Source organism: Acomys russatus, chromosome 1, assembly GCF_903995435.1.
Source record: "Acomys russatus chromosome 1, mAcoRus1.1, whole genome shotgun sequence".
NCBI lineage: Eukaryota > Metazoa > Chordata > Mammalia > Rodentia > Muridae > Acomys > Acomys russatus.
This window is the reverse complement of record NC_067137.1, coordinates 89,185,055-89,198,052: the sequence shown is the minus strand read 5'-3', so window position 1 is coordinate 89,198,052 and position 12,998 is coordinate 89,185,055. Positions and strand designations below refer to the sequence as shown.

Below are 12,998 nucleotides of genomic sequence, written 5' to 3'. Positions count from 1 at the left end.
GCAGGCATCCATATACATACAAATAAATCTTTTTAAAATTAGAATAACTAAAGAGTGGGGCATGGTGGTGCACGCCTTTAATCCCAGCACTCAGGAGGCAGATGACTGAATTCCAGACCAGCCTGGTCTACAAAGGGAATCCAGGGCAGACAAGGCTACGTGGAAAAACCCTGTATCAAAAAACAAAAACAAAACAACAACAACAACCAAAGAATAACTAAGGAGAAATTGTATTTCATAAGGAAAGCATAAGCCTGACCCCCATAATTGCTTATTATTCCCCCAGAAGTTACTTTCTGTTGTTTCCCGGAGGAAACTTGAGTTTCTTTTCCTATCAGAAGACCTCCAAGGGGACATTCCAGAGAACGTCGTCAAGGTAAGCAAGATGAGGGCCATCTGCAGCTACTGGCCACGGTCAGCTTTTGGGGCCGTGGGGATGGCAGGTCTCCAAGATGTCTGTTCCTTGTTCTCCAAGAACACAGTAGACCACGCCCCACCAAGGGGAGTTTAGACTGAGTATCAGCCTACGTGACTGTGAGATTCTGGAAGCGGATTGCCCAGCTGTGCTAACTGTAGCAGGCAATCTACACTTCTCTGCATTTCACCTAGAAGAAACTCATTACTTGGGTTTAATTTAAGACTTTTGAATTGTTGGCCAGTAGACAGAGAATTGAAGGGAGGAATTCGATGGGCCTGTCCTCCATAACAGACACACTGATACTTTCCAGCAAATCATTACAACAACCTTCTAGGGGCGGATTCCAGCAAGTGTCTTCGTTAAGGTCTCTATGTTTAGGTCAGCATGACTGTGTTGGCCAGGAGTCAAGAATTTGAGGCCAGCCTGAGCTACATAGTGAAAATATGTCTCTATCTCCACCACCCTCATCCTCTGAAAAAAGTGAGCAATTGATACATAGATGAGATTGATGTAGATATAGGTTGATATAGATATCTAGATAAAGTTAGAAATATCTATAGATAGAAACTCTTAAGTTATCTATAGATAGATGGTTATAGATAACTATGTTTATATATACTATGCATATATAATATGTTTATATATAATACAGTTTACATATAACATACATATATCAGTTGCTAATTTAGTGCTTAAGACTCAATACCTCATTTTAATTTTTATTAGCATCAAACCCAGGGTCTTGCACGTTCTAGACAATCACCCTGTCCCTGATTTACACCCAAGCCCGTTATTTATTTTCTGAGACCCTATAAGCAGTGAAGACATATTTATGGTAGGATTTATGTGAGATCTGACTTGTATTAGTGGGAGGGCTCATAGATTGGCAATTAGTAAAGAGCCATCGCTGGGAAACAGTGCACTTCCCTCTGCCGCTTCCTCCTTCAGTCTGGCTAGACAGACAGACAGGCTATAGAGGGTCATACTTTCCACAGTCTAGTTGAGGAGACAGAGCTGATACACAGGAGACTTTTTTAAAAAATAAACCATATGGTACGCATTTAACTGGATTTGAATCATTAAGCAAACGCCTCTGCTGTCAGTTGAAATAACGAAGTGACACAGGCTGGGTAATTTGCAGAACGTAGAGATTTGTTTAGTTCATGATTTGGACACTAGGAAGATTAATACAGCATCGGTGTGCCTGCTTAGCATCTGGAAAAGCCTTCTTCCTGCACCATAACATGGCAGAGTGCATCAAAAATGAGAGGGGACAGGTGTGCTAACTCAGGGATGGCTCTTCTTATAAAACTGCTGTTAGCGTGGGAATCAGCCTTGTGAGTGTGTCTAATCTTAACTCTCTCCCAAAGGCCCAGTCTCCAGATGTCCACACATAAAACTGAGGATTAGGTTTCCAACACGTGAACTATTTTGTCGTTGTTGTTTTATTTATGTATTTTTTACTTTATAAAATATATTCATATATTGTATATTTTATAAAATATATTTACATATTTATATAGCCCAAGCAAGCCACAAAATCTGAATTGTCCTGTCTCAGCCTCCCACATACCTGGCTACTGACACGAGCTTTTAAGATGCACATTCAAACCGTAGAAGAAGGGTTTTATGAAAGGATAAAAATGGACTATATCGTAAAACATGGACAGGATTCAGACCAATAGCTAAAAGCTGATGTGTAATGTTCTTTCAGACAATGAGCGGAATTTCTTTGATGTGTGCATAGTGCCTTACTCACCTGGTCTGTAAATGTGTACTCCTGAATTTAGGTCAGCATACACTTTGGGTGGCGGGTGGTGACTTGGAGACTGGGCTACTCACTTTCAACCTCAGTCTCATCAGGAGGTGGGAATGCCTAGAGTATCTTCTTCTGGGGATGGTCATAGTGGTTGATCCGGCTCTCCTGGGAAGAGCCTTATGCAGTGGCAAGCTACAGAAATGCCTAAGGAAATGTTTGTTATGGCTGCTGAGCCATCAAGGCACACAAGTTGTAACCATCTGGGCAGCCCCCACAATCTTATCTTCATTCTCCCTCTAGGAGCTGTTTGAAACCTTAGCACAAGGCCCAGTGGGCAGTATACCTAACAGAAGCCAGAGTTGCGAAAGTGGGAGCCCTCAGCTCAGCTCAGAAGCCATCTCAGTGCTCTGGGATCTCCTGACGCAAGCGCCCCGGCCAGCCCAGGCCCTGTGGGAGCTCCTGCTTAAGGAGCACCATAGCACCAGCCTCTGTCACAGTCTGCAGAAATCACTGCTGGACCTCATTCGAAAAGCACTGCAGACCCTGCGGGACCCTGCCTCCCAGTGCCCTGGGGTGGCTGATGCTGTCTATGGAGCCCTTCAGGCTCTGTGTCGCACTGTTGAGCCACCAGAGAATGAATGGCGTGTCCTATGTGAGGAACTGCTGGAGGCCTGCAGGACTGAGGGCAGTCCCCTCCGGGAGGAACAGCTGCTTGGCTGCCTGTTGCACAAGGCTGGACGGAGCTTACTGTCCCTCTACGGCCACACCTATGCAGAGAAGGTGGCAGAAAAGCCACCAAAGGCCACACTTTCAGGAAAAGGTGCGTTTCTTTAGCTGTTTCTCTTTCTGCTATAGTGAGTCCCACGTGCCCAGCCCCTCTGAAGTTCTGAACTAATATTGTACCTGCATGTTCAAGACAAGAATGGTTAAGCAAAAAATACATAGCAAGCTTTGTTGTTTGTTTGTTTGTTTAAATCAAAGCTTAAAAAAAATAACAGGAGGCTGGGTAGTGAGGGTACATGCCTTTAATCCCAGCACTCAGGAGGCAGAATTAGGGAGATCTTTGAGTCCAGCCTAGTCTACAGAGCTAGTTTCAGGATAGCTTTTTGGTCTTGAAAAACAAAATAACAGGATCAGAAAATAGCTTTGCCGAAGCTGCTAAGAGGAATGAAATATCTTTAAGTAACAACCGGTTTGACTTTATGTAAGAGTCCACTCCTGGAACAGAAATATGGCTCAGTGGGTAAATGTTGCCACACCAGCCCAATGACCTGAGTTTGATCACCATAACCCATATGGGTGGAAGGAAAGACTAGACTCCACAGCATTGTCCTCTGATATGCACATGTACACACACAGTAATAACAACAGTGATGATGATGATGATTTCTAGTTTTCAGTTTTTCAAGACAGGGTTTCTCTGTGTAGCCCTGTCTATCCTGGACTCTCTCTGTGTAGTTTGAGGCAAGCCTCTAACTCACAGAGATGCTCTTGTTTCTGCCTCCTGAGTGCTGGCATTAAAGACGTGCGCCCCCACCGCCCAGCTAATAAATGTTAAGTAAATAAGTGCAAATGCCTGGTCGCACATCGATTGGTCTTCAGTGTGGACTATAGCATAAGAAAGAGCAGCCCATCATCTCCTAGTAACCCTTCTGGGGTCATGCTCAGTGTCCCCAGATCATCCGGATCCTGAGCGGGCAGTGCTGGCCCTGTTCTCCACGCCTGATCCAGCCCACGCTTGGAAAGCAGCCTTTTTCTACTGCCTGAGTAACAACAAGCACTTCCTGGAACAGGTCCTGGTAAGTTGAGCTTAATTATTGCCCATCGCAGAAGAACCCAGAATGTTCTCTGCGCCCTTTTGGCTTTGTTACTCTCCCACTCAGTGTATCCAACTCCTGCAGTCTAAGTAGTGACAAGTCAGCTGATTGTCATCTCGTAGTCCCTAGGGAGAAAGGCCTCCGAGAATCAGTTCCATTCCTAATTGATGCTGCAGTCACTTTCTTCTTGTTGGACCTTTAGCAGGAGGAAGTCAGATGCTGGCTATGTGTCAGCTTCTGGGGGATGTAGAAAGCAAAGACCGTGGCAGCAATACGAGATGTAGCTGGCAGGGAAATTGAATTACTCTAACTCTTGCTTTCCAAATTGCAGCTGAACTTCATTGACTTCAGTAGGTATTCATGAACCCCGACCTGCAAGCCCTGTGCTGTACAAAGAGACAGGGTTACAACAGGAGTCTGCCCCTCCCTTCAAAGTGCTTAGAATGCTGTGCTTTTGGAATAGTTTATGTAATTAACCACTTACGTCCTTATCAGAACTCCGACCTAATGAAGCTGGAAATCACTCTTTCCAGTTCAGGTAGCCACCTATGGTAACTCTCGGCTTCCAGGTAACAGCACTGACCCTGTTGAAAGAGGAAGACTTCCCAAGCCTTGGATACCTGCTCGACCGAGAATTCAGGCCTCTCAGCCACTTGCTCGTGCTCCTGGGCTGGACACACTGCCAGAGCCTTGAATCAGCTAGAAAACTGCTCCAAACCCTCCACAGGGCCCAGGTAACTGGTTCAGCACCTCACGGTGCCCCAGAAGTGAATGCCTTGGGGCTTTGGGCCTAGATAGAGTTCAGAGTCTTGTAGTCAGCCACAGTGTCTGATGGCAGGTGACTGAGTCAGCATGTTTGTTCTGCATTGACATAGGACCAAGGCCACGATGAGCTTCTCAGGGATGCCTGTGAAGGACTGGGGGCTCACTTAGAAGTCTTGGAGTGGTGTGTACAACAGAGCAGGTATGTCCCAGTCAAGTCATTCCCTGTCCTACCCTACCTGGGGGCACGCTCGACCCTGTGCACCATTTCAGGAAAAAAAAATTGATAATGTTGGCCAGACACAAATAGTTGTTCCACCTGTTAAACCAGGGTTTGAGGGAAACATAAGTAATGATTAGCTTCCATTTGTGACCATTGTGTCACAGCCAGAGGGTCATTCAGAGTCTGAAAGAACAGCAGCTCACCATCCCCAGGCATGTAGGCCGTGCATTCTTCTAAGGCCTTTAGAAGATGATCGGTCTCCAGTGCATTCTGGTGAGGTAGACACTGACATGATTCTCCCTTTAAATGTGGGACACTTAGGACCACGCCTGGTGGCTCACACTTTTCATCTCACCACCTGGGAGGCCGAGGCAGGCAGAGCTGTGTGACTACATGGCCAGCCAACTCTACATAACTAGTCCAGGATAGCCAAGGTTACATAGTGAGACCCTGCCTCAAAAACCACAATAAGGAACCCTATCCCCCAAAAAGGTGAGACTCTGAAGCCCAGAGCTGTTAAATAATTTGCACAGGGTGGCAGAGCAAGTAAATGTCATCCATATTCATATCCGTATATTGTCCTGGGTCATATTTTATTCAACCTGTCTTCATTGGATATATATGAAACCCTGTATTTCCCTAGTAACTTAGCCTAGATCTGAGTTTCCATTTTGTTCTTTGTTCATTTCACCAATGCTTCAGAAAGTAGGAAGGGGTTCTTACTCAAAGTAAAGCCAAAGAAACTTATCTCAAAGCTACAGAGAGGGTAGAACTTAGCAACTTCGATCGTCAGACCCTTCTTAGACTCCACTGACCAGAAAGGCTCATCCTAGACCCTTTCTGGACAAATATCTAACTTGGTAGCTAGAATTTCTTCAAGGTGAGTAAAGGTTATCTTTTATCCTAGACCTAGTAAAATATGGTTTGAGAAAGTGAAGCCGGAAGTGTTACAGGTCAGAGAAGAACAGACTTGTCTCTCTGCAGGGCAGTGATATAAACTGCCTCCCTGCCCGTTCTTCCAACATTCCCTTTCAGCAGCCTCATACCAAAGAGAGAGCTCCTGTGTCACTTACACGGCGGAGACAGCCACTCAGTGCTGTACTCCCTCCATCACCTTACAAACCTTCCAGCCCTCAGGGAGGAAGAAGTTCTCAAGCTCTTACAGAAGGTGCCAACCAAGGACCTCCAGCAAGAGCACGGTGAGTTGGCACAGCTGGCCAGATTCCCTCTGAAGAGTCTCTCATGTGTTTACTATGGTATGAGATTAATCTAGACATGGTTGCCAGGATACCTGTTAAGAGGCTGGTCCAGGAGCATGTAGCCTCTGTATTGCTATTAGCCCCAGTTTGTTTAGGATGTCGTGGCATTTGAGCTGTAGGAAATCCCATAGTCATGCTCCCATTTTTACCCTGTGGAATCATGTCAGGAACCAAATAGTGTACGCTAATGTCAGTGACGCCATGCTGGGAAATGCCTTCTGCATTGTCAGCTCTGTGGCAATTCCTGGTGAGTGGCTTGATGCCTCATAAACTTCCTCACAGCACGTTTTGTGCTCTCCCTCCCACCTTTGCCTCCTTCAAACTCTGTTGAACAGAACAAGAGGTTTGGAGGAAAGACTTGCCAGAAACAGTAGCAAAGCCTCATTTTAACCTTTGTTCTTTGCTTAAAATGCAAGATTTTATTAGTGGACTCTTTCTTGTTGCTAAGTCATTGCCATAGTAGAGTCACACACTGTCCCGCAGGCCAGACAGCTTCCTCAGATGAGAGTGGATATTTCCAGCAGGGAGATGTTGCTTTGATTTACTTTTCAAAAGGACCTACCACAAACCAGCGTTACTACATTCTTCTCTCTCCACCCCGTGTCCAGAAAAATGGGCCACTTGTTTGGCAAGTTTCTTAAAAGTGTAGACATATTTTTAAAATGTGTTTTTACTTTGGCTTCTTTTATCTCTTTCCCCACTCCCTTCCAACAACCCAACACCAGAGAGGAGAGAAATAAGGTTAGTGGGGGAAGAGGTGTAGTTGTCTTTGGCTACTTCCTGCTGTTTAAGGTTGTCGGGTTCTTTGGGGCAATACCAATATCTGTTATTCGATATTCAGCCAGCAACAGCAAACACCGCAGTAGCCTCCTCTTCCTCCTCTGACCATCTCCTCCAAGTGTTCTTGTAGCCCGCCTTTCTCTCTCTCCCTCCTCCCCCACCACTCTCTCCCCTTTTCTCTCTCTAGACTTTCGTCTTATTACCCTCTCAGAGTCTGCCTCAGATATTTTTCAACTGGCAAAAACCACACCCCTGCATGAGGCAGTCTCCTGCTGACATGTGCCCTCTCCTGAGGCTGTTACCAGCTATAGACAAACTGGAGCAGCCCCCATATCCCACACGTGGGATTAAAACAAAAGCATAACTGAGTTTTTAAAGAAACTAAAACTTCCACAACATAAAAGAACTAGAATTCTGATTTACACTCTGTAAATTTAAAAGGCTTCTAAGGATGCATTTGAGTTTTGGCCACTGAACCCACTGAGGTATACTTGGAGCTTGGGGCTTAAACTTGGAAAGAGACAGTAATGGGATGACTGGGATACAAACCCTGAGGTATAAGGTAGAGCCTAGGTAATGGAGGCCATGCATCATATAGAAAGAAGACTGAAAGAGAAAAGAAAGCAAAGAGCACAAAGCTGGTACTGACTAGGAGAAAGGTCAGATATGCAGGAGGGTAAGAACCACAGGCTGGCCCTCTTTTCTTCAGCCATGCTTGCTGCTCATGCCTGAAAAGGTTACCTCTGAAGTTCTACCTGTTTCTGTTTCAGATACCCATGATGCCTCAGTTCCTGAGCACCTGAGCCCGTGTCAGAGCCTGACCCTGTACCAGGGCTTCTGTGCCATGAAGTATGCTATCTATGCCCTCTGTGTGAACTCACATCGGCATTCTCAGTGCCAGAACTGCAGAGACAGCACCTGCGAGGACCTGACCTTGGCAGAGCCAGGCAACGACTCCCTCCCCTCCTCAGGTACAGAGCTTCCCCGTCGCTGGCATATGCAGATACCAGGGATGCTTTGTGTGGTTATTGCCTTCCAGGGTGGGAGTCATGTCATCCATTTATCAGCATCAAAGGGAGATGCCTGTGTCTTAATGGATCCTAATCTGATCATCTAGCATAGTATTTGCCACATGTTTTCCTTTTTGTAGCTAGACACCATAGGGAAAATAGCATTTTGGGCTGGAGCAATATCTCTGTGGTTAAGAGCACTTGCTGCAGCTGGGAAGTAGTGGCACACGCCTCAGGAGGCAGAGGCAGGCCGGTCTCTGAGTTCAAGGCCAGCCTGGTCTACAGAGTAAGTTCCAGGACATCCAGAGCTACACAGAAAAACCCTGTCTCAAAAAACAAAAACAAAAATAAGAGCACTGGCTGCTCTTCCAGGGTCCTGAATTTAATTCCCAGCACCCACATGACAGTTTATAATTGGCTGCAACTGTAATCCCATGGGATCCAGTGCCCTCTTCTGATGTACAGATGCAACTCTGGTTAACTTAGGGGTACAGTTTACATCTTTATGTGTGCATTTATGTATGTGATAGATAAATTGAAGCCTAGTTTAAGAAATAGAACTCCAAAAGGAACATACTTAAGGGTTGTTTTTTTGTTTTGTTTTGTTTCATTTCTTTTTCCTTTCTTCCTTCCTTCCTAAGTCATACTGTGTAGTCCAAAGGGAAATCAATGTATCCCAGTCTGCCCTCAAAGTCTTAAGCCTCCCAAACACTGGGGCTACAGGCATAAACTACCATACCTAGCCTTGCCTCTTTCTTCTCCTCCTCCTTCTTTTTAAAAATATGTTTAGATTTAAAAAAAAATAAAATAAAATAAAATAAATATATATATATGGGTGTTTTGCCCACATGTATGCACCATGCACATGCCCAGTGCCCACAGAGGCCAGAAAACACCAGATTCCTTAGAACTGGAGTGACAGAGGTTGAGAGCCATCATACAGGTGTGGAGAATCAAATCCAGATCCTCTGGAAGAGCAGACAGTGCTCTTAGCCTCTTAGCCATCTCTCCAGTCCCTCCATTTTTTTAAATAGCAGTTTCATTCTCTAGCTCAGGCTGGCCTTGAACTAGTGGCAATCCTCCTGCCTCAGCCTCCTGAATGCTGGAATCAGAATTGTGCCACCACACCCTTGTGGTATATCCAGTGGTTAAGAGTCCTGGGCAGGATGAGGTCGTCTTTAGCATAACAAGAGGTTAAGGGAGAGGAGAGGGATATAGAGTCCATGTTACCTTAGTTCCTAGACCTGAAAGATGAAGTATTTGTCAGAGATGAGGGATAATGTCACAGTTTAAGAGCAGAAGCGTGGGGAGTGTCCAGTGGGCTATGCTTTTTAACGTCTCACTCCTCCCTTCCTCCACCCTCTTTTCCATCCCCCTTAGGTGCTTCACATCTCTTCCCAACCTACCTGGCCAGGTGCCAACAGTATTTACGCAGTATCCCCGACTCTCTGTGCCTGGAAATTCTCGAAAACATTTTCTCATTGCTCCTCATTACCTCTGCCGATCTTCACCCAGAGCCTCACCTCCCCGAGGACTATGCTGAGGATGACGACATCGAGGGGAAAGGCCCCTTAGGCTTGAGGTCTCCATCAGAGAGCCCTCGGCACACAGCCCCACCTGACAGGAAGTCAGAGCGGGGTTCTGCAGGACCCAGGAGCCTTGCCCATACAACGCCAAGCTGTCCGAAGGCAGAGCCAATAGACAGTTTGCCAGGGCCTCCCAGGCACAGCTTTTTGGACCTAAAGCATTTTACTAGTGGCTTGAGTGGATTCCTGGCCGATGAGTTTGCAATAGGAGCGTTCCTCAGCCTTATTCAGGAGCAGTTCGATGAGATCAGCAGCCACAGCGCTACAGAGAAGACAAAGCTGCCAGAAGAGCAGATCTGGTCAGCCGGCAGGGATGGACTGCAGAGCCGCCTGCACCGCTTCGCAAAGGTTCTCTCCGAAGCCCAGTGGCGATACAAAGTGGTAACAAGCAACCAGGGCTCAGGTGAGAGGAGGGGACAGAGCTAGAAGGTCTAGAAAAGGGAGAAAGGAAAAATGTCCCAGCAACATGGCAGGCATGTGGGAGCCAGGGGCAGTGCTCCACATGTCAGAGCTTAATGACATCACCCACCAGGTGGCCAGGTGGAAGCTGGTCACCCTGCCTGTGTTTGCTGTTTCAGAGGAGCAACCTTCCCGAAGATACCGGCCCATTGTCACAAGGCACTCTAGTCTCCGCCGAGGTCGCCGGACTAGAAGGACCCGGGCAGGTGATCCAGAGAACCTTCTTCTCAACCCTTGTTCCCACTCACCTGACCAAGAGGCTGGTGCTCATCTAATGCTCTTATAGGCAGAGCGTATGGTCAGCAAAACAAAAGTGTCTTGCCCCTACCCCTTCCCCAGTCAGGCCTTAATAGATTCTTATATAGCCATTCAGAATTTTCTATGTAACACAACACAATGCACATATCCTTTCACATATGCACAGTAACACACACACACACCACACACACACACACACACACGAGTGTGCTGTAAACACTCTGGGTAGGGTGAAGGATGCTATGAGAACAACCCAGAACACTGAGTGGCAGTGTTGCTATGGCTCTAGAGCTTCTCAGCTGATTGGTCTGGGCCACAGGCAGAGTTTGCATACACCTGAGTCACCTGGCCCAAGAACACGCACTCCATTTCCTTTTCTCCACAGCTGTCTTTTCCCTCCACAGGGCTTCCTCAGCAGTAGGCCAAGGGGACTTCCTTGATGGGTGACACAGCCTCCATAAGGCCACACTAAAGGACAGACAGTCTCCACTGGCAAATCTCAGCACTTAGAGAGGCCAGCGCCGAGAAGCTTTTTCTCTTAGGCTTTGAACAGGGCAGCCTTTGGCAGGCCGGGGATTTGCTTTATTTTCTACCTTTTCATGTTTGAAAACACACCCTTTATGTCAGAAAACATCATAACACTCGAGGAGGCAGAGGCAGGCAGATCTCTGAATTTGAGGCCAGCCTGGTCTACAAAGAGAGTCCAGGATAACCAAGGCTACACAGAGAAACCTTATCTCAAAAAAGAAAAGAAAAGAAAGAAAACATCATGACTCCTTTGAACCTTATTGTTTCCTGGACACATTAGTTGTGCTTTTATTTTATCAAACAGTTGCTAGTACTTCGTCATCAGATGTTGGTCACAAGCTCCTAGGACTCTAAAGACCCTACATAGTAAAAGCCACTGGTGTAGACTGCTACCCAGAGAGCTCTGGGACCACATCGTACCTGCCATCCACCCTTGCACCCCTAATCTTACTCTTGCCTTGTAGTCTGACTCTGCACTTTGTACACTGTAGGGAGTTGATGACTAAATTTTCTCTCGTTTACCTCTAGATTGCCGGCAAAGAGGCTCCACCCCATCCCTGGAAAGTACAAGCAGTGAGCTGAGCACAAGTACTTCAGGTAAGTGGGTCCCCACCAGCTGCTAGCTTCGGGCAGCTTGCCCTTGTCAGACCTGCTGTGACTTCTGGTCCAAACACCAGAACTGAACCTTTGTTCAAGGTTTATTCTGCAAAAAACAGCAGGTGTCAACTGGGGAAGGGAAAAGGCTTCCTCTCTTCGTTAAGTTACCCAGCAGCCAAGGAGGGTGATTATTCAAGGAAGGCAGTGGTGCTTGTATTCTAGGATGGTAATAAATGTTTTCCTTTCATTATAAACAAAAACCTACCTGGCCGATCGCGGCGCACACTTTGATCCCAGCACTTGGGAGGCAGAGGCAGGTGGATCTTTGAGTTCAATGCCAACCTGGTCTTGAGCCCAGAGTAAGTTCTAGGACAGCCAGGGCTACACAGAGAAACCAAGAACAACACAAAAGAATTTTAAAAAGAGAGAACCATTTACAGATCTTTTAGAGAAGATATAGGAATATGGAGAGAGGTGACAACTCCTGTGTTTTTTTCCCTAATGCCTCCAATGTTCTTACGCCCAACAGAAGGGAGTCTGAGTGCCGTGTCTGGGCAGGTGGAGCTGGACACCCGGCTGCAGCCCCAGCCTCAGAGTTCCATCCTACCCATGATGTTCTCCCCACCGGAGTCACTGCTGGCATCCTGTGTCCTCAGGGGGAACTTTGCCGAAGCCCACCAGGTAAGCGGAGCCATAGCCAAGCGAGCCTCCGACCAGCTGTCATTCCAGCCTCTGGGAGAAATGAATGCATGTGACACCAAAAGTACTTGGGGGTGCTTGCGGCAGTCACACTGGGCAGAAGAAATAGAAATGAATTTCCACATGTGCAGCCCAGAGCTCTGCACTGCAGTTTAGGAACATTGAGTTCTTTGTGTTCCCAGCAGAAGCGGTGTTTTAACAAAGTCAAACAGCCACAATCTCACCACCTCCTGACACTGAAATCTTTGTTTCTTTTTTCATGGTCCTGTGAGCATATCTGTGTTTTTATATAGTTTTAAATAATAACCAGAAAGAAAAAAAATAGGCCGGGCATAGTGATGCAGGTAGGTCTCTGAGCTTGAGGCCAGCCTGGTCTACGAAGTGAGTTTTAGGACAACCAGGGCCACACAGAGAAATCCTGTCTGAAAACGGACAAACAAACAAACAAGTAATTAAATCATGATGCAGATAACTTTTGGTAATAAACAGAATGACAGTTTGTTCAGTGCACAGCATAGAAGCTAGCAAACTGGGGTGCCCTGGTGTGCAAGGAAAGCAACACTGGGAAAGCAGCAAAAGACTGACGCTCTCTGAGCCTTGATCTTCCGTGGGCAGTTGTGGCTCAGTATAATTCCTGCTTTTCCCACCTTGTAGTGAAGCCAAGAAGATTAAACTGAAGTCATGAGAAATGCAGGGATCCTCTGTGTTGTTTAAACCCAATAGCATTAAATAACACTCCTCTATCCGTCAACCTTCTTTGCCTTCTTTTGAAACTTAATGCGGTCCCTGCGGTTAGATTCTTCTGTGGTATGGCTCGAGTTGTTAAGTAGATCCAGGGGAAAT

At 46.5% G+C, this 12,998-nt stretch overlaps 1 protein-coding gene across 1 annotated transcript in view; it reads left to right on the top strand.

Annotated features, from left to right (window-relative positions):
• The window catches only part of Zfyve26 (zinc finger FYVE-type containing 26), a 62,860-nt gene that overhangs the window by 6,234 nt on the left and 43,628 nt on the right, over positions 1-12,998 (top strand). Inside the window, exons 4-14 of the mRNA XM_051148375.1 lie at positions 287-376; positions 2,478-2,997; positions 3,846-3,976; positions 4,564-4,728; positions 4,870-4,958; positions 6,015-6,178; positions 7,789-7,989; positions 9,409-10,017; positions 10,193-10,279; positions 11,388-11,456; positions 11,986-12,137. Of these exons, the coding sequence (XP_051004332.1) occupies positions 287-376; positions 2,478-2,997; positions 3,846-3,976; positions 4,564-4,728; positions 4,870-4,958; positions 6,015-6,178; positions 7,789-7,989; positions 9,409-10,017; positions 10,193-10,279; positions 11,388-11,456; positions 11,986-12,137 (2,277 nt within the window). The remainder of the gene's footprint in view (positions 1-286; positions 377-2,477; positions 2,998-3,845; positions 3,977-4,563; positions 4,729-4,869; positions 4,959-6,014; positions 6,179-7,788; positions 7,990-9,408; positions 10,018-10,192; positions 10,280-11,387; positions 11,457-11,985; positions 12,138-12,998) is intronic.